Here is a 24070-nt window from a genome sequence, read left to right as displayed (position 1 = left end):
CAAAGTAATAATATAAAACCATTTAAATGGGGAAACCACAGAAACATAAGCTTTTTTGGCTCTGGCCCAGCGGCAGCCTGTATAGATGTGTAAATAAACCACACATCACAAAATGTCACAGGCTTCCAGGATCTTGCTCTACAGGGAGCCGGCGTGCAGCTTCTGGGTCATGTGGCCAGCATGACTAAGCCACTTCTGGCGAACCAGAGCAGCACATGGAAACGCTGTTTACCTTCCCGCCGGAGCGGTACCTATTTATCTACTTGCACTTTGACGTGTTTTCGAACTGCTAGGTTGGCAGGAGCAGGGACCGAGCAACAGGAGTTCACCCCGTCGCGGGGATTTGAACCGCTGACCTTCCGATCGGCAAGCCATAGGCTATGTGGTTTAACCCACAGCGCCACCCGCGTCCCCATGAATCAGTAGCCATCATGTAACACATCATTAGAAGAGGATTGGCTGTTGAGCTTCTGGATCAGGGGTAGTATAAGAAACGGAATAGAGAACTTTATATTATCTGTAGAAGCTTGCCCAAACATGTTGAGTTGAATCTGACATATTCAAATGAATACTGGATGATGATGATGATGGTGATGATGATGCAATATGTACATTTTTGCAGAAAAACATTCACACAGTACTGGCAACCCCTTTCCTCCTTATTTGCCATTCAGGATATCAACCAGAATCCCAGGCTCTTGCCCAACATCACTCTGGGCTACAACATCCACGAGAACTTCTTTCATGGAAGGGTGACATGCGAAGCTCTGGTAGACCTGCTGTCTGCTAGGCAGGCGAATGTTCCGAACTACAACTGCAGGGGACAGAATAACCTGCTTGCTGTTCTGGAAGGGGCTGACACTCAGAACTCCATCCAGATTTCAAGAATGTTGGGCATCTATAAAATCCCACAGGTAGGAATGGAGAGGGGTGTGGCATTTTGTGGCTGAGCCAAATTTTGGAGAAAGCCAAAAGAGGGTGGGGTAGATGTTAAGTGTGAATGGAGACAACTTGTTATTAATCTTAATTTATTTTTAAAAGAAGACAGATGTTGGCAGGTTTTTTAATATACCCTTTTATATACCCTTTCCTAAGACTCCATAGCATCGAATTTGCCAGTTTGCCGCATACTAGGGTAACAGGAGGCATGCACTATAACCCCAAGGTCTCGTTCCTGGCCAATCCATGCCAGTTCAGCTCCATGAGCATAAATGGGTACTGAGCTGGCAAGGTCTGGCAGGGGAAGAGCCCATGAGGAGATAGTGGAAAGTGCATTTGGGATTGCAGCCTTAAGCCTCTCTTTCTTTTTAATGTACAGTGGTACCTCGGGTTAACAACTTAATTTGTTCCAGAGGTCTGTTCTTAACCTGAAACTGTTCTTAACCTGAAGCACCACTTTAGCTAATGGGGCCTCCGACTGCTGCCACACGATTTCTGTTCTCATCCTGAAGCAAAGTTCTTAACCCAAGGTACTATTTCTGGGTTAGCGGAGTCTGTAACCTGAAGCGCCTGTAACCCGAGGTACCACTGTAATGACTAAAAAAGGGATACGTGAGCAATAAGGGTCAATAACCAATAGGGCTGTCCTTTCAGGCAAAGCAACAGACGTTCAGGAGTGGTCAGTGTTGGAACGTTTATATAATTTAGCAGAGTTTAAATGATTCCCTGTTTGAGTTTATGCAGCGACTAGTGGATTGCTAACTCGTTTGAGTCCTATCAATATTTATACATTCCTGGTTGATAATCCCTTCTGTCCCTCTAAACAAAACACACATGAATATGAATCATATTAACAGAAACTACTTTACTTTCAGATTCATTCAGTTTACAGAGTTGTTACTGAAGGCAGGCTTTGGTTACTTAACAGAGTAAAGGGGAACAGAAGTAATGTCTGTAGTATGGGTTGCTATGACACTAAATTCTGGGGCAAATAGAAGTTTCCCTCAAGTGAACCCTGAAGAAGTCTTCTTCTTCTTCTTCTTCTTCTTCTTCTTCTTCTTCTTCTTCTTCTTCTTCTTCTTCTTCTTCTTCTTCTTCTTCTTCTTCTTCTTCTTCTTCTTCTTCTTCTTCTTCTTCTTATTAAAAATAACCCTCTTAATATTTTCAAACACTCTTAGTGTACCACAAAAACTCCATCTTTAAAACAAAGAACAGTATCTTTTATTTTCCAAATCATTGCATATATATTCCAGAAACAAAGGTAATCCACACCCAACAAACTCAAATGTGTTTTTCCCAGGGACATTATGCCTGTATTCTCGTACATAAAACATGGCTTATAACAATATCCATCTGTAAAACTCATTTTTATTATGTGATCCACAAATCTGTATAAAGGTTTGGAATTGCTCTTTGGTTTTTTTGGAGCATTTGTGAACAAAATAAACCTCCAGCAAAAGTGTGGTTGTGCTTTGTTCGTCTTGCCGGACTCAATTTGTGTGTCAATTTTTGCCATAAGGGCAGTACGCCAGAGTGCAGTTATAACCGTACTTGCTGCCACTAAAAGAATCCAATTAGTGGTTTATCCACCAAGTCTCATTTAAATTTAGATTTAGTAACACAAGCTCTGGAGACTGATGAGTGTTTTGACTTATCTCATTAAAAATTGTTCCCCTCAAAACCGTCAAATGGTAGCATAAACCAATATAAAAAGCAAACCAGAATTAAGGGAATTCCTAGAGATAAAAATAGAACCTTATCTTATGTGTCAAGGAAAGCCTGGCAAAAGCATTTGTCTTTTCGACTTCCAAAACGTTTGGAAACCAAAGTGCGGCTTCTGATTGGCTGCAGGAAGCTCCTGCAGCCAATCGGAAGCTGTGGAAGCCCCATCGGACATTCGGCTTCCAAAAATGGTTCACAAACTGGAACAGTCACTTCCGGGTTTGTGACATTCGAGAGCCAAAACGTTTGGGAACTAAACTGTTCGACTTTCAAGGTACGACTATATTCACGGTTAGCTATATTTTGGCTTTGATCCAAAACTAAGTTAGCCAATAATGTTTATTTTCTTGCCAGGTCAGCTATGCTTTTGTCTCTCATGCTCTGGATGATAAGAGACAGTTCCCTTTTTTCTACCCAATGGTCCCCAAAGAAGAAGCCCAGTACCCAGGGATTGTCAAGATGCTCCATCACTTCAGATGGACGTTCATTGGTCTAATTGCCCCCAACACCGAAAATGGAGAGAGATTCATGAAGACCCTGACTCCTGTGCTCATCAGGAGTGGTATTTGTGTTGCCATCTCACAAACCATCTCGGTACTGAACACACATGGATTCGAGATCAATTTCCGCAAATTCTTAAAGTGGAGACAAGCCCGTGTGTTTGTTTATTATGCAGAGACTCTTCATGCCTTGCATGGAATTTTCATTCTACAACATTTATTTGAGAACTTGATAAAGCCCACTGCAGGGGAAGTCCTGGTCACAACAGCTATGTGGGACATCTCCTTCGAGTTAATGTACAGCGGCTTATCTTACGAACACATCCATGGCATTTTTTCTTTCTACACTGAAACAAATAAAAGGAAAGAATCTAACGATATTCCATCCCTTTTCTTTGCAATCAAGCAGTTTTGGGAGGATGCTTTCAGTTGTTCCTATTTAAAGCACGCGTGGTCGGTGAAAGGCTGGATAAGATGCAGGGAGAAAGGAAAACATGAGATGCTGCCCCAAGATGATATGGAAAGAAGCCTCTCTCTAGACAGCTACAGGATTTACAACACTGTCCAAGCTTTGGCCCGTGCCTTAAATGCTGCATATTCCTCCAGATCTCTGTGGCAGGTGACAGACAGCCTGGAACATCAAAGGCTACAGCCATGGCAGGTACTGTATTTTTCGTTCCATAAGACGCACTTAGTTTTTAGAGGAGCAAAACAAGAAAAAAATATATTCCGAACGAAACAGTGGATGTATCATTTTTGTGGTTCATGCTGTGGCCACAGACATGTGATCTGATGGTGAATTTGGGGTGATCCAATGCTAAAACCCTGAGGATCCATGTGGATCCGTGCTTTGTAACCATGTTTTTGCGCCATTGCGGCCCCACGCAACGGTGAGTGCATGGTTTTTTTTGCTGCAGGCTGTAGCCAAGGACATGCTATGTGATCTGATGGTGAATTTGGGGTGACCCAATGCAAAAATCCTGAGGATCCATGTGGATCCGTGCTTTGTAACATTTTTGCACCATTGCAGCCCCAGGAAACATTGGATGCCTGATTTTTTTTGGTGCAGGCTGTAGCCATGGACATGCTATGTGATCTGATGGTGAATTTGGGGTGACCCAATGCTAAAACCCCGAGGATCCATGTGGATCCGTGCTTTGTAACCACATTTTTGCACCATTGCAGCTTGTAAAACAGTGACTGAATTTCCCCCAAAACCTCAGGCTTTTATATACATTATTTACACAATGTGTCCCATCTGATTGGCTGTTTCTGCTTCCCTCCTGGAGCCTGATTGGTCTTTTCCTGAAGGCCAATCAGTTGTTGCATTCTAGGATCCTACCTGCCTATTGTTCTAGGATCCAAGCTTAGTACATGACACTTACACTAGTGTCAGAGGAAACAGCACCTCTGGAAACAGCCCCCACCACTAGATTAGCACCCCTTTCCCTCCAGCGGCCGATTTTGAACAAGACTCCTTACACATTCTGCAAGAGTTCTGCAGGGCAAGGGAGATGCCATTACACAGACTCACTCTCCCTCTGGACTGGGGTGCCCCTACCAAGCTCAGCTTAGCTCCAGCCTATGTCCAAGGGACTTTGGGTGTTTCTGGAGCATGTATTGATGGCGGCTGTCAGGGGCTGGTCAGAATCGGATGCCAGAGACTGCTTTGACTCCGAAGATGAAGGAATGTAGACGCAGACAGAGCAGCCTCTGACAGAAGAAGAAGGGGAGAGTTTGCCCCTCCTTCCTTCAACTTTCCCAGCAGCTGATTCAGAGACGGTACAGTTGGGGGGAGAGCTGGACAGCTTTGAATCAGTAGCTAGGCAACCAGGAGGGAGGGAGTGTTTAGGAGACTTTTCATTCAAGAGCGGCGGGGACTTTCCTCCCTCCCCTCGTACTTGAAGGTCTGACAGGGTGTATGGGCAACCTTTTCCTGAAGGTATTCCTAATTTTGAGGAGTTTAGTGATCTAACTTGGTCTTCTCTTCCTGCCTCTCTTTATTTCCCTTCTCCATCTCTTGTTAAAGTTCTTTGATGGCTGAGAACAGCCTTTTAATGTATAAACTGGTGGAAGGAAGAAGTGATAATGCAGGGCACCTTCTGACCTTCTTTGTTGTTAGACATTGTTTGGAGGAATGTGTGGTATTGGAAGAGGGGACTAGCTAATGAATAATCTGCAACTGGGCAGTTGGGCAAGCCATACAGGCTAGCTATCAATAAATCAGATGGTTTGGGGCCATAGCTCAGAAGCTCATGCATGAACTCCTGGCAGGAGGGTCATACAACCTTTGCCACGTCTTGAGGGCTTCTCAGTGGCAGATCGAAGTGCTTGCTTGGTAATGTATATAATGCTTGCTGTTTAGAATAAAATATTTAATCTTTTCACTCACTTGTGTTTGTCTTGCTTCTGAATCTCATTAAAAGAACCACCTTGCATTTGGCAAGACAAAGGGTTAAGGCTCAACAGAAGCACAGGGGCAGGAGAACAGGGCACTGGTGTGCTTCTTGCTGCAGAAGAGGCGGGAATTCAGAGTGGGCAACTGAGATCCTGAAGGAGGGTGGCTTGATGCCGCTCTCTCTGTGTTGTTGTAAATAAAGAGGACTATAAACCTGTCAGAGGCTGGTTAATTCTTATCGGGGGTTCCCAAAGAGGAGGGGAAACTCCCATGCCTGCCTGCATATCTCGCAGTGGCTCCTGTAGTCATTATGACGGTGTTTATATGTTTTGGCTTATTAATATGCAGCAAACCAATCTTTTTCAGCAGTTTCATACTGTTTCCACACAGAGCAGGTAGGAGCTGTGTGCTGGAAATATGTTTCAACCAACTGATGCAGAAGCAAGGAAGCCTGTCCTAACCACATACCGTATTTTTTGCTCTATAAGACTCACTTTTTCCCTCCTAAAAAGTAAGGGAAAATGTATGTGCGTCTTATGGAGCGAATGCAGGCTGCGCAGCTATCCCAGAAGCCAGAACAGCAAGAGGGGTTGCTGCTTTCACTGCGCAGTGATCCCTCTTGCTGTTCTGGCTTCTGAGATTCAGAATATATTTTTTCTTGTTTTCCTCCTCCAAAAACCAGGTGCGCCTTGTGGTCTGGTGCGTCTTATGGAGCGAAAAATACGGTAATAAAGACACAGTATTTTTACAGCCTAGGGCTTGCTGATTGGAAGGTCAGCAATTCGAATCCGCCTGACGGGGTGAGCTCCCGTTGTTCGGTCCCAGCTCCTGTCCACCTAGCAGTTTGAAAAAGCACGTCAAAGTGCAAGTAGATAAGTAGGTACCACTCCGGTGGAAAGGTAAACGGCATTTCTGTGCGCTGCTCTGGTTTCGCCAGAAGCAGCTTAGTCATGCTGGCCACATGACCCGGAAGCTGTCTGTGGACAAACGCTGGCTCCCTCAGCCTATAGAGCGAGATGAGCGCACAACCTCAGAGCCGTTCGGAACTGGATTTAACGGTCAGGGGCACCTTTACCTTTTACCCTATGTGTTGCTAGCCAGAAGTCCCATTAAGTTCAATGGGGGATACTCCCATTGTTAGTAAATTCAGCTCCAGTCCTCCGAGCTGATACGGCTCATCTTCGCTTGAGCCCAGCAGAGTATAAAACACCCAGAGTCCGCAACGGAAGGATGAGGCAGGTATGGCTACATTGCTAAGCTTTATTACTAAGCTATGCAGAGAGCATACAAATATACATCTTGTCTCTGTGAGAAGCAGAGAGCAACTCCAAAAAAAGAAACAACAGTACAAAGGAAACAGGAAACCAGTATACCTCACATCCCGTCTCCCTTTCCCGTGGGAATCCACCAGTATCTGGACTGTGGAATGAAAACATAGTCCTGTGACTACCAGCAGCTGCTCAGTGAGGGAAACAGAAACCAACAGGTAAGTGTTGGGTGCAAGTTTCAGTGCAGCAAGCGCTTGAAAATGATGCACAGCTTCTTGATTCTCTACACAGTCCAAGTCAGAGGAGATCAAGGCACAAAAAGGCCAGAGCTGGATAGTCAGTGTCCTTTCCCATATTCTAAATGCTGTTCTTTCTCTTCCCTTCCAGCTCCACCCTTTCCTGGGAAACTCCCAGTTCTACAATTCTTCCATGGATGGAGTGTATTTGGATGAGAATGGGCAATTAGCAGCTGACTTTAATGTCGTGAATTGGATGAAGTTTCCCAATAAGTCCATCCTTAAAGTGAAATTTGGGAGTATCAACAGACGGGGTTTGCCAGACCTACAATTCACCATTGACCAGGATGCCGTTGTGTGGCCCAAATGGCTCAGCCCGGTGGGAGAAACCATCTTTCATGGCCCTTCGTAACCCTTTCCATCATTTCCATGGGGTGGGGGGCAGGCTAACACATTTTTTGAATGCTCCTTTAATATGTATATATTATTAAATTGTTTAAATAGTCCATTAAAAAACATCACGAGTTACCATTTTTGTTTTTCTTTGAGTTCCCATATCACTCGATAATTGTTATATCTCTGCTCTCTGAACTGTCCATTTGTTTCTAACAGTATACACAGTATAAAATATAAACCTGAAAATACCATATTCTTGTTCTTCTGTTGCTTAAGATCTAAATCCATCTCGTATTGAAAAAGAATTATTTACTTAAGTAATCCGAAAAGGGTTTCCATTCTTCTACAAACACCTGTGAGTTTTGCTGTTTCGGCATAATCCATTAGTTTGTTAATCCATTCTTCTTTTGTGGATATTGCTGTTTCCTTCCACTTCTGTGCAAATACAATACTTGCTGCAGTTGTTGCATACATAAACAATTTTATCTTTATTTTCGGTATCTCTGGCCTTATCAAACCTAGCAAAAAGGCTTCTGTCCCCCCCCCCCCGTCTATTGTCATCTTAATTAATTCATTATTTACCATTTCCTGGTAAGCTTTTGCTTTCTTACAAAACCACCAGATATGAATAAAAGTTGATTACATTGATTATTAGCATTTTTAGACATTTCAGCCATTTGAACTGGTGTTAGATACCATTTTCATATAGTTTTCTTTCAGCCCACTAGAGGCAGTAAAATTAAGATCGCTTTCCCACAGCTTTTCCCATCTCACCATTTCTATAACTTTTTTTTAATAAAATGCTCCTTATCTTTCTACTTAGACCCTACCTACTTCCCGGTGTGTGGAAAGTTGCAGCCCTGGATTCGTCAAAGTCGTTCAGGAAGGGAAGCCACTCTGCTGCTATGACTGCATTCCTTGTGCAGAAGGGACCATCTCCACTCAGGAAGGTGGGTGATCCCACTGGAAAGGGATGACCTTGGGAAAGAGGACATTTCATTCTGATATCAGTGGCTTTTTGAAGAGAAATTTTAGAACTGATTATTGAAATTCATACGCAAAATGTGCACAAGAAAGCCACACCACACTCCCCCCAGTTTTTCTCTTAAAAAAAAAAATTATTAACAGGCCAATCACATCACATTAGTTCCAAATTATACAGCCAAATTTTACATTTTTTTTGAGGGTACCCATACATCAAGCTCCGCACGAGTCCAAAATTCCGGATAACTCCAGGCATCACATATTTTACTGCTTTAATTAGACAGTTCTATCCAGTTCGATCTGGATAGTCCTTTATTACTTTCTTTCTCATCTGGTTGTTATCATATATTCCTTTCTTTGCGATCTCTGATGATTCTCACAAGCAGACTGAGACTCCCCCCAGTTTCTCAGCCTGTTTCTTTTCGTGTTTCCTGGAGCAAGCAAAGAAGGAGCTATGTGACCGTGCCTTCCTGCAAGTGAACCGAATCTCTCTTAAATGAGATTTTTATAGCACGCATATTGCAAGATCCTTCTTGTGAGGAAAACCAAGTGCCAAGTAGTTTTAATCTTTATTTTTCTGACAATGGATGGAGATTTGTTTGCTGTTATTTATGGAAACTCTAAGCAAAGCTAAGTATCTGTGATTTATTCTAGCCTATGCATTCTAGTAGGGACGCAGGTGGCGCGGTGGGTTAAACCACAGAGCCTAGGACTTGCCGATCAGAAGGTCGGTGGTTCGAATCCCCGCAACGGGGTGAGCTCCCGTTGCTTGGTCCCTGCTCCTGCCAACCTAGCAGTTCGAAAGCACGTCAAAGTCAAGTAGATAAATAGGTACCACTCTGGCGGGAAGGTAAACGACATTTCCGTGCGCTGCTCTGGTTCGCCAGAAGTGGCTTAGTCATGCTGGCCACATGACCCAGAAGCTGTACGCCGGCTCCCTCAGCCAGTAAAACGAGATGAGCGCCGCAACCCCAGAGTCGGTCACGACTGGGCCTAATGGTCAGGGGTCCCTTTACCTTTTATGCATTCTAGTGGGGAACATTTATTTACAGGTGGATGTGGGCAGATGCAAATTGAACCAAATTTTAATGTGCTTGGAACAAACACCACTGTGCTTAACTCTCCGACAAGAGGATAAGAACCTCTCTTCCAAACCTCTCTCTCCAAAAAGAAAGACATAAATCTGTTGAGCCAGAAGCAAGGACAACTGGAGGACCTTGTGTCAGTCCATTTTTCTCACCCTGAACCATTTGACAGGGTTATTGTGACATTGAAGTAGGGCTTTTACATTGCACTGTCTAGCATGTGGAAGGCTCTCCCCATTGTTTTCACCAACAAATTAAGACATACTTGCTGCCCCAGGTTTTCCCTGACTTACAATATTAATACTGATTCCTGATGTCCTTGGTCATATGCAATTATTGTTATTGGATAGAGTAATGTTTTCTTATTGTGGGAGCTGCTTTGGTATTACTTTCTGCAAGGGAAAAGCATTTCAGAAGGGTAAAAGTTTGATATTACAGTGGTACCTCGGGTTAAGTACTTAATTCGTTCTGGAGGTCCATTCTTAACCTGAAACTGTTCTTAACCTGAAGCACCACTTTAGCTAATGGGGCCTCCTGCTGCTGCCGTGCTGCCGGAGCATGATTTCTCTTCTTATCCTGAAGCAAAGTTCTAAACTGAGGTAATATTTTTGGGTTAGCGGAGTCTGTAACCTGAAGTGTATGTAACCTGAAGCATATGTAACCTGAAGCATATGTAACCCGAGGTACCACTGTACTCTTGTTCTTTGCAGATGCAGAGCAGTGCACGAGGTGTCCTGAAGATCAACATCCAAACAAGCCCAGGGATCAATGTGTCTTTAAGATTATAACCTTCCTGGCTTATGAAGAACCTTTGGGGATCCTCCTAGCTTCCTTTTCCTTCTTGTTATCCTTAACCACAGGCATTGTGTTAGGAACATTCATTAAGTACAAGGAAACCCCCATAGTCAAAGCCAACAACAGGGATCTCTCCTACATCCTCCTCATCTCTCTCCTGCTTTCCTTTTTGTCCTCCTTCATGTTCCTTGGCCAGCCACGGAAAGCAGCCTGCCTTATTCAACAAATGGCCTTCAACACCATCTTCTCAGTTGCTGTCTCCTCTGTGTTGGCCAAAACCATCACTGTGGTGCTGGCCTTCCTGGCCACAAAGCCAGGAAACACGATGAGGAGATGGCTGGGGAAGAGTCTGGCCAACTCCATTGTCATTTCCTGTTCCATTGTCCAAGTTGTCATCTGCACCATCTGGCTGGGAATCTCTCCACCCTTCCCAGAATCTGACATGAGCTCCCAGGCTGGAGAGATCACCTTGCAATGCAATGTAGGGTCTGTGGCCATGTTTTATGCTGCCCTGGGTTACATGGGCTTCCTGGCTGCCATCTGCTTCACAGTGGCTTTCCTAGCCAGGAAGCTGCCTGGAGCTTTCAATGAAGCCAAGCTGATCACCTTCAGCATGCTGGTCTTCTGCAGTGTTTGGTTGTCCTTTGTGCCCACCTACCTGAGCACCAAGGGGAAATATATGGTGGCCGTGCAGATCTTCTCTATCTTGGCCTCCGGTGCTGGGCTTCTGGGCTGCATCTTCTTTCCCAAGTGCTACATAATTGTACTCAGGCCTGATCTGAATACAAAGGAGGATCTAATGATGAAATCAAAGGATGGTATTTGATCTTGTTCTGTGATGGTTTGATGATTTAGAACTAGTGTTCTATCAGATTCTGAATCTGGCAAATGGCGAATCCATCATGATTCAGGGAAAGAATACTACTTTCTATGCAGCTAGATCACACCTGGGTTCAACTTGCAGAAAACAATGTTTATGCCTCCTTGTCTGATGGATTTAAAATATGTCCAAATGATTAAGTTTTACTTTTAATTGTGCTGTTTTAACTTGGAAAACATGACATCATTTGAGTGTTGTATAATAATAATAATAATAATAATAATAATAATAATAATAATAATAATTTATTATTTATACCCCACCAATATGGCTGGGCTTCCTCTGCCATTCTGGGCCGCTTCCAACCAAATATTAAAATATAGTAATACATCAAACATTAGAAGCTTCCCTAAACAGGGCTAAACAGTTGTTGTTCTCTTTGACATCTGGTGGGAGGGCGTTCCACAGGGCGGGTGCCACTACTGAGAAAGCCCTCTGCCAGTTCCTGTATTTTAAAATACTGATTTAAAAGAAAACGGATTAGGACTGCTTCCAATACATCTTTGAGCAGAGGTAGCAAAAAGGGAAGTGCAGCCTCTCTAGTCTCAAAGCCATGGTCAGTTCCTTGAAATAAAAATTGCTTGAGTATTGCTAGCATGAGCTCCTATTTGACTCTGACTGGAGTTGCGGTTGCTGCTGTTGCTTTTCCACTACCATGATCAGTGGAGACATTCTCCCTCTTTCATCTGGGCTATCTCTGATTCTCTGTAGCTGAAACTCTGCCTCCTGACTTCTTTAGATATGGGAGAACTTGTCATTATAGAAGCCAATCCACCCAAGATTAGCTCCAGCTGGCCCTCTGGCACATAAGAGGCAGGGCAGAACTGCTAAAATAAACACTCAGAGACACATTTAATCCATAGACAACAGGTGGTGGGGAGCCCTAGACTGTGGAGGGTGGGGACAAGGTCACACTATCCAGGGCACCCTCCTGCAAAGGGATCAAAAAATATGCTCATTTGGACTCCCAGTGTAGCATGGCAAACTGGAAAGAGTCCATTGCTTGCTCATCTGCCAGCATGGATAATTATTTGGTGATAAAAGGTGGTCAGAATATCTGACTGCCAAGAATTTCTCTCCTAAGGTCAATGAGAGATTAATAGGCAGGCCTCAGAAGTTCTGGGAAGACACTCGTCCATCATTATCAAGATGAAGAATAAACCCCCACAGACATAGGGGGAGGGGTCTTGTTCAGAACATGGGGTTACAGCAACTCATAAACCAAATAATTGTTCTTTTATTAGGGGTTCAAGTTTGCATCATCATTCTTTGGTTTTTTAAAAAAGATTGGAAAGAAAAGTTCACTGGGCTCCCTATTTGCCCATTAAACAGCACCTAGTGACAAAAGTTGCTAAGGGCTACAAAATAATATAAAAAAATCATAACAGGCTGAAAATTTCCCCAAGAAGCTTTAAATATAGGCTAACTTAAAAAGATAAACTGGACTGTTACTTTATCAACTGTTTATGATGTATGTTCTTGTCCAAAGAGGAAGGCTTAATGAATCCCAACTAATAATGTCTGAAGAAAGTGCTCTCTTCATATATATATATATATATATATATATATATATATATATATATATATATATAAAATTACATGTTACAAAGTGAGTTTTATCTTTTGGTATCACCATACATAAATATTTAATAGATTTGGGACAAATGTGGAACTGATACTCCTTAAATGAAAGGGTAAGTCAATTTTGCAGTTTGCACCAGTTAACAGAGTATTGTGATATTTAACCAAAGACATCTATCACCATAAACATGGGAACTGTAAAATGAAGTTTAGAAACAATCAGAAGAATATCATCTGCATATGAATTCAATTTATATTCAACTGAATTGTGGCCTACTCCATAGATCTCCCTATGTTGTCTAATAGCAGAAGCAAATATGAAAAAGCAAGGGTGAAATCAGACATGCTTGTCTAGTTCCTCTAAGTTGGGGTGCTCCAATGCACAGCCCAAGGGCTGAATGCAGCCCTCAAGACCTTTGTCTCCTTCCAGAAGCCAAGTGTGGGGTCTGCAGACCATAGAGCTTCCTGCAGTGGCTGGGGGGTGGGTCACCTCAGTTGACCTGTGTCTCCACATGGTCCATATTCAAGTATCACAGACTGGCTGGATGAGGAGGAGTGGGGGAGCCTCCCATCCAAGAGCCCCTCAAGGAAGACAGGGAAGATGAGGACTGAACCCCTGGGTCCTGGTGGTGGGACAATGGGGAAGGGTTGAGCTGGGAGGTACTGGAATCAAGGGGGGTGTCAGAAGGTGGAGGCCCTTCCAGGACAAGGCCGGAGGCTGAGTGTTTCAATGTGAGCAGAGACACAGACAGTGAGGAATCGGGGGTACACCTGCCATCCCACAGCAGAACAGTCTCAGTCCTGCTGGCTCTCCTCCTCTCACACCTTGATCTAGAAGAGTCCTACATGTTGACAGACAGACCCAGGGGAGGAGCTCACCCCCATGTCGCAGTCTCCGTCTGTTGGGAAGGGCTCCAGAGTGAGAAGCTAGAGGGGAAAGGCAGGCCTAGAGCTAAGTTTCCTGTAACTTCTCGAGCTGAAGGAGTCAAGCCAGGATGACCTTGCTGTCTCCCCAGCCTCTTCTGGACCTGCAATGGCCCGGCACTTCCCTGTCAGCCCTTGTGATACAGAAGCACGACCCTTCTAAACCTTCAGCCTTCCATATCCCAGGCCTGACCCTGCTCAAGCTTGCAGCGGTGCCACAATCTCGTGCAAGTCAGCAGGCTCCCATAAGAGCAAGGCACCAAAATATGTGCATCCCGATTTACATCAGAGGAATGTTGGAGGGTGTGGAATGAGCTTCTATCACCAAAGTTGGACTTTTTAGTTGCCCATTCTGGTATGCCTCTCAGAGTTTGAAGGCACATGTGTGAGTTTCTGCAAACATGTTTTTCACCAGCCTGCACCTGCGCATGAAGCCATGTAAAGAACTGAGGGCATTTCAGAGTCCATGCTTCTTCCCTTTGTAATTATCAGAATCACAGAGGGGTTTTTCTTTCATCACCTTTTCAACAAAGCTCCAGAGATTTGTCCAAAGATCACCTTTGAGTCCACTCAGGGAGATAACAGAATTGACAACAACATGAAGTTATTAACATATTTCATCAGAGCAGGGAAGGATAGGTACATAAAGGCCTTCTGTACCACTCAGAATTGGGGTTCAGATTTAGGACAGGCAAATTGCTATACAAGGGTGCAAGGCTGACCTCTATTCCTTCTAGATGTGAAGCCTTGGTTGGATTCCATCAACATTATCTAATTATCTTCTAGTTCAGAGGAGCATTCACAGACAAGGAAGGTGTTCCAAGCAGGCACAGAATGGTACTGCTTCTCCTGCTCTTCCTGCCTCATGCAGACTGTGGAGTGAAGGCAAAATGCCCCTTGACTTTGGAGAGAGGCTGGATTGAGCCATTCATTTATTACAGGCCAGGAGACCACCTCATTAGTGGAGTCATCTCTGCCAGATTTGCTATATTTAATCTACAGCACTTCACTGAGTCTCCCTCTACCAGCTTTAAGCAGTAAGTCCATTTATGGGGATGGCGTTACTGCTGCTCCAGTCAATATTGATTTTTACTTATCATTTTGGAGCTTGGTGTATCTGTGTACTTTGGGCCTTCCAGGCTGTGATGCTTTTGGATTTAAGTTTTTAATTCTTCATTTTCTTTCTTTTTTAATGTTTGCACTTCTTTTTTTAAAACAAATCAATAAAATTAATTATAAATATAACCGGCTTGGGGGAGGGCGGAGGAGAGAGAGCAATAGATGTTCTGTGTCATTTAATGAGCCTTTAAAAACCTTTTAACTCCTATTGTTCTTTGAAAGTCTATGCATGTCTAATTACATCATGAGAAATTCATTCCGCTTTAGTTTTGTTTTCCAAGGGATAATGAGTATTGATTGAACAAGGCTTTCCCAACACTCATCATTAATTGGGAATTTACTATCAAACGTCCGAATTTGGATCAGTGTTAGGGTGATTAAATTCTAGAAATTAAATCCAGGATTTTATATTATCCTTAGAAGCTTGTCACTGAATGCTGGAGGATATGATGTGATATGTACCTTTTTTCAGCAAAGGAGGAACAAGGTACTGGGTGCCCCTGTCGTTCTTCTTTGCCATTCAAGAGATTAACCAGAATCCCAGGCTCTTGCCCAACATCACTCTGGGCTACAATATCTATGAGAACTTTTTTCATGGAAGGATAACGTATGAAGCTTTGGTAGACTTGGTCTCTTCTAGACAGGCGAATGTTCCAAACTACAACTGCGGAGGAAAGAATAACTTGATTGCTGTTCTGGAAGGGGCTGACTCTGACTCTGAGAACTCCATCCAGATTTCAAGCATGTTGAGCATCTATAAAATGCCACAGGTAGGAATGGAGATGGTGGGATTATCTGGCTGGGTTCAGGCATGAAAATTTTGGGTAGTGTCAACTCCGAATGAGGAAGACATTGGATGTAAAGGGATTGAAGAAAGGAGATAAGGAATGGTCAGATGAATAACTGTGCTCTTTTGGATATTAACTGTCCTTCCTCCCTTTCATTTGTGTCAAATGCTAATTCCTGTGTTTGTGTGTTTGTATGCATGTGCATATAAAATGAGAAGGAAGGGAACTTCCCTCTTACTAGTGGCCATGCCACTAAAAATTGGATAAAGCGGGGAAGTTTCCTCTGAGTGAAACTATGAAATTTGTTTATTAATTGAAAACATTCATAACCCACTCAATTATTAAAAAAAAACTTTTAGTAGTGCACAACCTAAAACAGTAACAAAATTGTTGAAACAAATCAACAGTATAAAGCATTAAAATAAAAGGATAAAGGCGTATTTTAAAAAATGAAAACAGGAACTGTGGGGATTCATAAAAATAAAAATGGAATCCAGTCTTATATGTCAAGAAAAGTCTGGATAAAAAACCAACAACACACATATTTTTACAAAGCAAATATATGTTATTTGGGGTATGAATTATTTCGTCTTTGATCCCAAACAATGCAAACCAACAGTCCTTTTTTTGCCAGGTCAGCTATGCTTTTGGCTCACATGTTCTAAATGACAAGAGACAGTTCCCCTTTTTCTATCGGACGGTCCCCAAAGAAGAGGCCGTTTACCCTCCGATTGTCAAGCTGCTCCATCACTTCAGATGGACGTTCATTGGTCTCATTGCTCCAGACACTGAAAACGGAGAGACGTTCATGAAGACATTGACACTTATGTTTGTAGAGAGTGGCATTTGTGTTGCTATCTCACTAAGCTTTCCACAACATAATACATACCGTATGAAGTCCAAAGTTCCACCATCAGAAAAGTGGCGACAAGTCCAAGTATTCTTATATTACGTAGAATCTACTTATTTCTGGAAGGGAATGCAAGTTGCTGAAATGATATTTGACAAGCTGGTCAAACCCACTGTGGGGAAAGTCTTGATCACAACATCGATGTGGGATTTGAGTGTAGACTTAATTGAGTTAATCAACAGTGGTTTAGATTTCCAGCACTTCCACAGTATTCTTTCTTTCTCTATTGGGGCAAATAAATGGGCCAAATATGATGATATAGATGCCTTTTTCTTTGCACTTCAGCAGTTTTGGGAGGAAGCTTTTACTTGTTCCTATTTAGAGCATACATTGTCAGTGAAAAGCTGGGCAAGATGCCGAGAAAGGGAGGAACTGGAGATGCTGCCCCAAGAATATCTGGAAAGACTCTTATCTCTAAACAGCTACAGGATTTACAACACTGTCCAAGCTGTGGCCCGTTCCTTAAATGCTGCGTACTTGTCCAGATCAAAGTGGAGGTTGAAGGACAGTCTGGACGTTCAAAGGTTACAGCCATGGCAGGTATTTCCTTTCCCATCACTGACATCTCAGCCAAACATCGCTATCAGTTGTACAATTCCAGAATGGTAGTCTTGGAGATTGTCTGAGAATTGGGGGGTGTAGGGGGGAGGTGAAATTTTGCAAATCCCTTTGTGAAGTGCTATGAATTGAATCCTTTTTATCTCCTCCCTGAGGATAGTCTCTCTGGGAACACTTCCCACCACTAGCCTAACCTCTTCTTTGCCTTGAGGTGGCCCATTCGACCCCCACCTCCTCCATAAGAATTCCCTTGGGCTGGGAAGATGGCATTGCACTGACTCTCCCTTCTGTTTAGGGTGTAACTTTGGCATCTTCTGAGCTCCACTAAGCTCTACCCTTTCTCCAAAGGATTGTGTGTGTTGCTGGAGCCTGTATTAAGTGTCTGAGTGACTCATTGTCTCATTATGCTAAGAGTTTAATGTATGTGGACATCTGTCATATTTTTGGTGTATTTACAGTGGTACCTTGGTTTGCAACCACTTTGGATTACAACCGTTTTGGATTACAACCACGTCAAACCCGGAAGTGCATGTCCATTTTTTTTTTGGATTACAACACATTTTGGTGGGGGAGGCCTCATTGGTGAAAGCTCGCCTTGGGTTACAACCTGTTTTGGTTTACAACCAGACCTCCGGAACGGAGTATGGTTGTAAACCAAGGTACCACTGTATATTTCCATTTTCTGTAGAATATCTTGAATATTTTTAAGCGGAGCAGAGAACAGCTGCAATAATCGTTTGAGGCCCTTCTTCATGTGCCTCCTTCATGAGGAGTCTGGAGGGTGGCAACACGAGAATGTGCCTTTTATGCACTGGCTCCCCATTTGGAGAATGCTGTCTCCAGGGAGGTTTGTCTGGCACCTTCATTATACATCTTTTGGTGCCAGACTGGAGTCACATGCAGGTCAGAACACCAAGGCAGGCAGTTCTTAACTATTTATTCAAGACAACGGCATATGACTCAGCAACACTTCCCATTCGGTCTTTTATCTTTTTTTAAGTTTTTATTTATACTTTTAAAATTTATACATTTCATTAGTTTTACAATCATTTTAACATTTCAACGTTTGACTTCCATCCCCCTCTTTCTGTGGTTCTTTAAACTTGCTTTTTTTATATCTTTGGCATATCCAAATTCATTTAATTTGCTCATTTAATTATCTAATTTAAATATATATCCTCATGAAATTACAGGTTGTTACAATAATCCTGCCAATGGTTTTAGATATTTGTAATTTATCTGCAAATATTCAATAAACCATTTTTTATAAGTTTGTTATCATGATTTCTTATTCTTCCGGGAACTTTTGCCATCTCTGCATATTCCATTAGATTTTGTATCCATTCTTCCTTCTGCTTCTTTCCTTTTTTAGGAGAGTAGCTGCTGTTGTTCCATGCATAAATAATTTTCTGTACAATTTAGATACCTCTGTCCCTGGCATTCCCAAATGGTCCCTGGATTCTCCAGCAGCCTCTTCACCCTTCTCCTCTGCTTCAGCCTCACAGTCTGTACTGCTCCCCATCACCGACTCTCCCTGCTCACTAAACCCTGTTGCCCCTTCAGCATCCAGCCCCCCATTGCAGTCTTCTTCCTCTGAGCTCTCCTCAGTGTCCCACCACCAATCCTCTGGCTCTGAGCCTCCTCTCCTGGGGGTTCCCTTGGAAGTTCTCTGGCTGGTGCTTTCCACAATTCTTCAGACTGCCCAACCAGTCCCAACCAGTCCTTGACACTCTATAGGCAATACCAAATGAGAGCAGATCAAAGCATGAAATGCGCAGATGTTGAATAGTCAGTGTTGTTTCCCCTGTTCTATATGTGGCCCTTTTCTCTGCCATTCTAGCTCCACTCTTTCCTGGGAGACTCCCAATTTTACAATTCTTCAATGGACAGAGTGTATTTGGATGAGAATGGGGAACTGGCAGCTGACTTGGACATTGTGAACTGGGTGGTGTTTCCCAATAAGTCCCTCCTTAGAGAGAGGATTGGGAGCATCATGAGACAGAGATCCCTGGCCCTGAAGTGCAACATCGACCAGAATGCCACTGTGTGCCCCAAATGGCACAACCAGGTGGGAGAAATAATTTGTTTCCTTTTATTGGATTTCCCATCCCATAAGCTCTAATCATGTCACTGTCTGGAATGAGCCAGCTCCTAGTGGAACTTTACAGCCAGCTGCAGAACAGAGATGGTCAGATCGGATACAGACTGAACAGCAGTCAGAGGAGACTTCCCCATCCCTTGGAATGAAGGTTGCCAGGGGAACGACCAAGAGTGGGCTGGAACTCAGCCAAAGCTCTCAGAAAGCTCAAATAGGCGTGAACAGACACAAATATTGTCTCAGAAAAGGAAGAGGCTGAAGCTGTTCCAATAAGTCTGAGGAGTTGGTGAATGGGAGGACTGCTAGGCAGGAAGCAAAACAAGAGATGTAAGAGGCATCGGTTCAATATATTCTGTAGACACCAGAAGGAGTCTTCAGAAGGCTCATCTTGAGTGACAATGGTGGTGGCTGTGTTAGAGCCATCCAGAGCTATCTGTTTTTGTAATAAATCTTCATTTTTAATTACCTACGCTTACTGTGTTATCAAGCTGGGAACTCCTGACTGTCACCATGCTTGGTGTGTGGCTACCTTTAGGTGCCTTCTGCATTTCTTGAAGATTTAAGAGTAGGTCCCTGTGAAACTGTGTATATGCAGGATTCAGCTGTTTGGCTGGGTGATTTCTAGGCGGTTGCTTATTTTAGTAAGTAGAAGAGGTGGCCAATGGTTTTCCCCTTCCCCTGTCATATTTAAACCATAAAAAATCTGTAGGAGAGTGTGGCTTTTAGCAGCATCAGTGTTATGGCTTGGTCTCTCCCACAAACGCGAGACGACTCTGGCTGTTAATTATTTCACATTTATTGCTAAAACAACAAACTAGGAGCTTTGCTGACAATCAATGCTAGCAATATTTCCTGAAATGCTGCTGTAAATCCATGTTCTATGCAACAATAGGTTTGTTTGCTGGAAGAGATGGCCTCCTAACTTGAAGCCTTCAAGGAAATTTAACCATCCCTCAACTTTTGCACTTAGATCCTTTTCTAACCCTTTTAATGAATGAAAAAATATTTTTAGAAAATACTGTCCCAGCTCCTGTTCAAACACAGGTTGTAGGGAGAGGAAACACTTCACCAGTTAATTATTTTTCCTACCAGGGGCAGCTAATATCTGGACCTTCTTCCCTCATATTCTATGTGGCACCTACCACTCCCTCCTGATCAAATATGTTTGTGCAATTTTTTTTAAAACTAAATCCTATTATGAAATATAATGTAGCGGAAAATAGCTGATGGGACAACCTACTGGATGGCAGTTGGTTTGAAAGCTGTGGTTCTCAATCATGCCCACTTTGAAACTATTGCCAAACAAACAGAAGGTTCCACTTGGGTCACTATCGCCCTCAAATGAAAACAGTTCAGCTTCCTCTGATTAATACAGTGATCATGAAACTTTATCATGCACAAGAGGCGAAACTGAAACAGAGCTGAGCAACAGGGGAAGGAAAGTGGAATTTGGTGAATGAAAAAAATATTGTTAGAAAATACTGTCCCAGCTCCAGTTCAAAAACAGGTTGTGGTGACAGAAACTTCTTCACCAGTTTATCATTTATTTATATGAAGGGTGGCTAATATCTGGACCCCCTCCCCCAAATTCTATATGGCACCTAGGACCACTTTTTTTTAAAAAAACAAACAAAACAAGGATTATTTTCTGGAAATAGTTTTACTGTGCTGTATGTCTGCTGCAGTTATACTGTGATGCTAAAAGGTTTTGAGACACCTCCCTTTTGATAAAATATGTTTGTGCAAATATGTTTTATAAAACTGAATCGTACAATGAAATATAAAAATAATTTAGAGTACTGGAAAATGGCTGATGGTAAAACATATTGGACTGAGGACTTGAGAGTTGTGGTTCTCAATCAAGCCCACTCTTTGGCCAAATCAACAGAAGGTTTATATTATCCTTAGTTTAGTTACCTCTGATTTATACAGCAATCATGACACTGTATCAAGTCCAAGAGGGGAGGTCTATGCTTTGCGGATTTAACAAACCAAACTGAAACACAACTGAGCAGCAGGAGAAGGGAAGAGGAAGAATCTTGGGTTTTGATTTAATAGGAAAACATTATCGTTAGAGGTTTTGCTGCAATCAAGCAGTTAATAAGTTTTGTTAAAGATAATTAATCAAGTAATACATTGTTATCATTCTTAAATCATCAGCCTTAACACGTTTTCCTTGATGCCCCTTTATGCTCAGCCCCTGCCTACTTCCAGGTGTGTGGAAAGTTGCCAGCCTGGATTCTTCAAGGCAGTTCAGGAAGGAATGCTGCTCTGCTGCTATGACTGCGTTCCCTGTGCGGAAGGAACAATGGCCGCTCAGGAAGGTGGGTGACACCAGCAGAAAGACCTGCCCTTGGGGAAGAGGACAAAGGACCTTTCTGGTGTTTGGGGTTTAGTAAAGGGGAGTTCTAGAACTGATGCACTGCTACAACACAACTGGGCATTTTCCCTATTGGGTGTTCATATATACTGTATTGACACATTGAATGACAATTAGAAGCCTACACAGAGTGGGAGAAAATCCTGAGAAGTGGGAAATTGACAGTACTTTGACAATTAGTCAAACTTGGCACAAGAGGCACCATGAACTCCCAGATGATTATCAGGCACAGATGTTTCCCTTTTGAGTGTCATATTAGAAGCTTTTGGCCTCAGGACCCTTATCCTAACATTGACACTTTTTCAGGAAAGGGGTCACCATGGCTTAGAATTCTTTTTTTCCTATCAGAAATATTATTGAGGGCCTCCTGCATTGTGATTCCCTTAGTATATGGAATTCTCTCCCCATTGTTTTTACCACCAATTGACGACATACCAGTTGCCTCAGGTTTTCCTTTTTTTTTAAAAAAAAAATATATTAACAGACCAATCAAATCACATTAATTCCAAATTACAGAGCCAAATTTTAAATTTTTGTTGGGGGTACCCATATTTCAAGTTCCGAAAAGGATCCGATCATCTTATTGCTGCTGCTGCTTTAATATCCACAATTCTGTCCAAATGATGTTCACAGTTCTATCCAATCCTTTCTTGTTGTTTTCCAAATCTCTTCTTGTTGTTTTCATATATTATTCCTTTCTCTTTTTGACCTTTGAAAATCTCCACAAGTGAGTTGAAAACAGATATTTTTATAATCCTGTGTGGGTTTTTCCATTCGTCCAAGAGTCATAAAACCTGCCAAGATGGCGACTCTCTTTTTAAGACTGCGCCATTCCAAAAGCCCTTATTCTTTTCCAGATCTCCATACGTCAAACCTTTGGTTAATAATTTATTTCCACACAACTTTTTATCATCCTGCTTATAGTCAATTATGCAACGGTTCTTTCTTGGGGAGGGGTTGTTAGGTAATCACATAGAGAAAAAAAGAAAAGTCCCCCCCCTTCCAATCCCGTTCCGACATACCGACACTTTGATGTATCTTCTTCATGAATATTTTCCTGTTGAATCCAACCCGTCGCTCTACTTTATAGAGGTCACCTCAATTAGCAGTCTTAACTCCCGTTCTTCACTTGAAATATGTGCATTTGCTTCTCTCTAATTGTTTATTTTGAGCTCCTGCAACCAGTTTGTGCGATCAGAGACAGCGTCCGGGAGAGCCGTGTCACACGGGTGCTGTGCGCCTAGTGCCTTCACCCCCTTTCGAACTCGGGGGTGATTTATGGCAACAGCAGGCGATGCAGTATTACCCCACTCCCAGGGGTAACAAGGGAGGCTGCATACTCCCATATCAGCCTCTTAATTACCCCATGTGAGATGGAGAGATGGAATTGTCGGCCATCTTCCAATGCGCGCCTAGCGGCCCCCATTGCCTCGGGTTTTCCTGTCTCGTAATATTATTAATACCAATAAATACTCTCTCTATTTATATGCAGTGATTTTTATTGAATATAGTTAAGTTTCCTTTTAGTGGAGACCACTTTGGTATTACTTTTTTGTTCATGAAAAGCATTACAGTAAAGTTGATATTCTTTGTGTTCATTCCAGATGCAGAGCATTGCACCAGGTGTCCAGAAGATCAGCATCCAAACAAGGACAGAGATCAATGTTTCTACAAGATCATCACCTTCCTGGATTATGAAGAAGCTTTGGGGATTTTCCTAGCTTCCTTTGCCCTATTCTTATCCTTAACCACGTGTGTTGTGTTAGGAATATTCATTATATTTCGAGAAACTCCCATAGTCAAAGCCAACAACCGGAACCTCTCCTATAGCCTCCTCATCTCCCTCCTGCTTTCCTTTCTGTCCTCCTTGCTCTTTATTGGAAGGCCAAGGAAAGTGACCTGTCTTCTCCGACAAATGGCCTTCAGCATCATCTTCTCAGTTGCCATCTCTTCTGTGTTGGCAAAAACCATCACTGTGGTGCTGGCCTTCCTGGCCACAAAACCAGGAAACAAGATGAGGAGATGGCTGGGGAAGAGTCTGACCAACTCCATTGTCATTTCCTGTTCAAGTGTCCAAGTTGTCATCTGCATCTTCTGGCTGGGAATCTCTCCTCCCTTCCCAGAGTCTGACATGCATTCCCAGCCCAGAGAGATCATCCTGCAATGCAATGAAAGGTCTGTTGCCATGTTTTATGGTGTCTTTGGCTACATGGGCTTTCTGGCCTCCATCTGCTTCACAGTGGCTTTCCTGGCCAGGAAGCTGCCTGGGGCCTTCAATGAAGCCAAGCTGATCACCTTCAGCATGCTGGTCTTCTGCAGTGTTTGGGTCTCCTTTGTGCCCTCCTATCTGAGCACAAAGGGGAAATACATGGTGGCTGTGCAGGTCTTCTCTATCTTGGCCTCCAGTGCTGGGCTTCTGGGCTGCATCTTCATTCCCAAGTGCTACATAATTGTACTCAGGCCTGATCTGAACACAAAAGAGCATCTGACAACAAAAGCTGGTTCTTAA

At 43.0% G+C, this 24070-nt stretch overlaps 1 protein-coding gene and 1 long non-coding RNA gene across 2 annotated transcripts; one reads left to right on the top strand and one right to left on the bottom strand.

The window, feature by feature from the left end:
• Nucleotides 1–498: 498 nt before the first annotated feature.
• LOC309363237 (vomeronasal type-2 receptor 26-like) lies at nucleotides 499–24070 on the top strand (the record flags this gene model as incomplete). The annotated part of the gene is made up of 5 exons (XM_081899342.1): nucleotides 499–914; nucleotides 3016–3822; nucleotides 7215–7442; nucleotides 8283–8409; nucleotides 23166–24070. Exons 1-5 carry the CDS (start codon nucleotides 576–578, stop codon nucleotides 24068–24070), a joined length of 2406 nt encoding a protein of 801 aa, XP_081755468.1. The 5' UTR covers nucleotides 499–575.
• LOC309365544 lies at nucleotides 16160–17024 on the bottom strand. The gene is made up of 2 exons (XR_014166229.1): nucleotides 16505–17024; nucleotides 16160–16403 (listed from the first exon to the last, which is right to left on the bottom strand). It is a non-coding gene; the product is annotated as an uncharacterized lncRNA (long non-coding RNA).

Source organism: Podarcis melisellensis (genome assembly GCF_964234715.1).
Source record: "Podarcis melisellensis genome assembly, chromosome: 2".
Lineage (NCBI taxonomy): Eukaryota > Metazoa > Chordata > Lepidosauria > Squamata > Lacertidae > Podarcis > Podarcis melisellensis.
The sequence above is the reverse complement of the archived record's forward strand: the minus strand, read 5'-3'. Positions and strand labels throughout refer to the sequence as shown.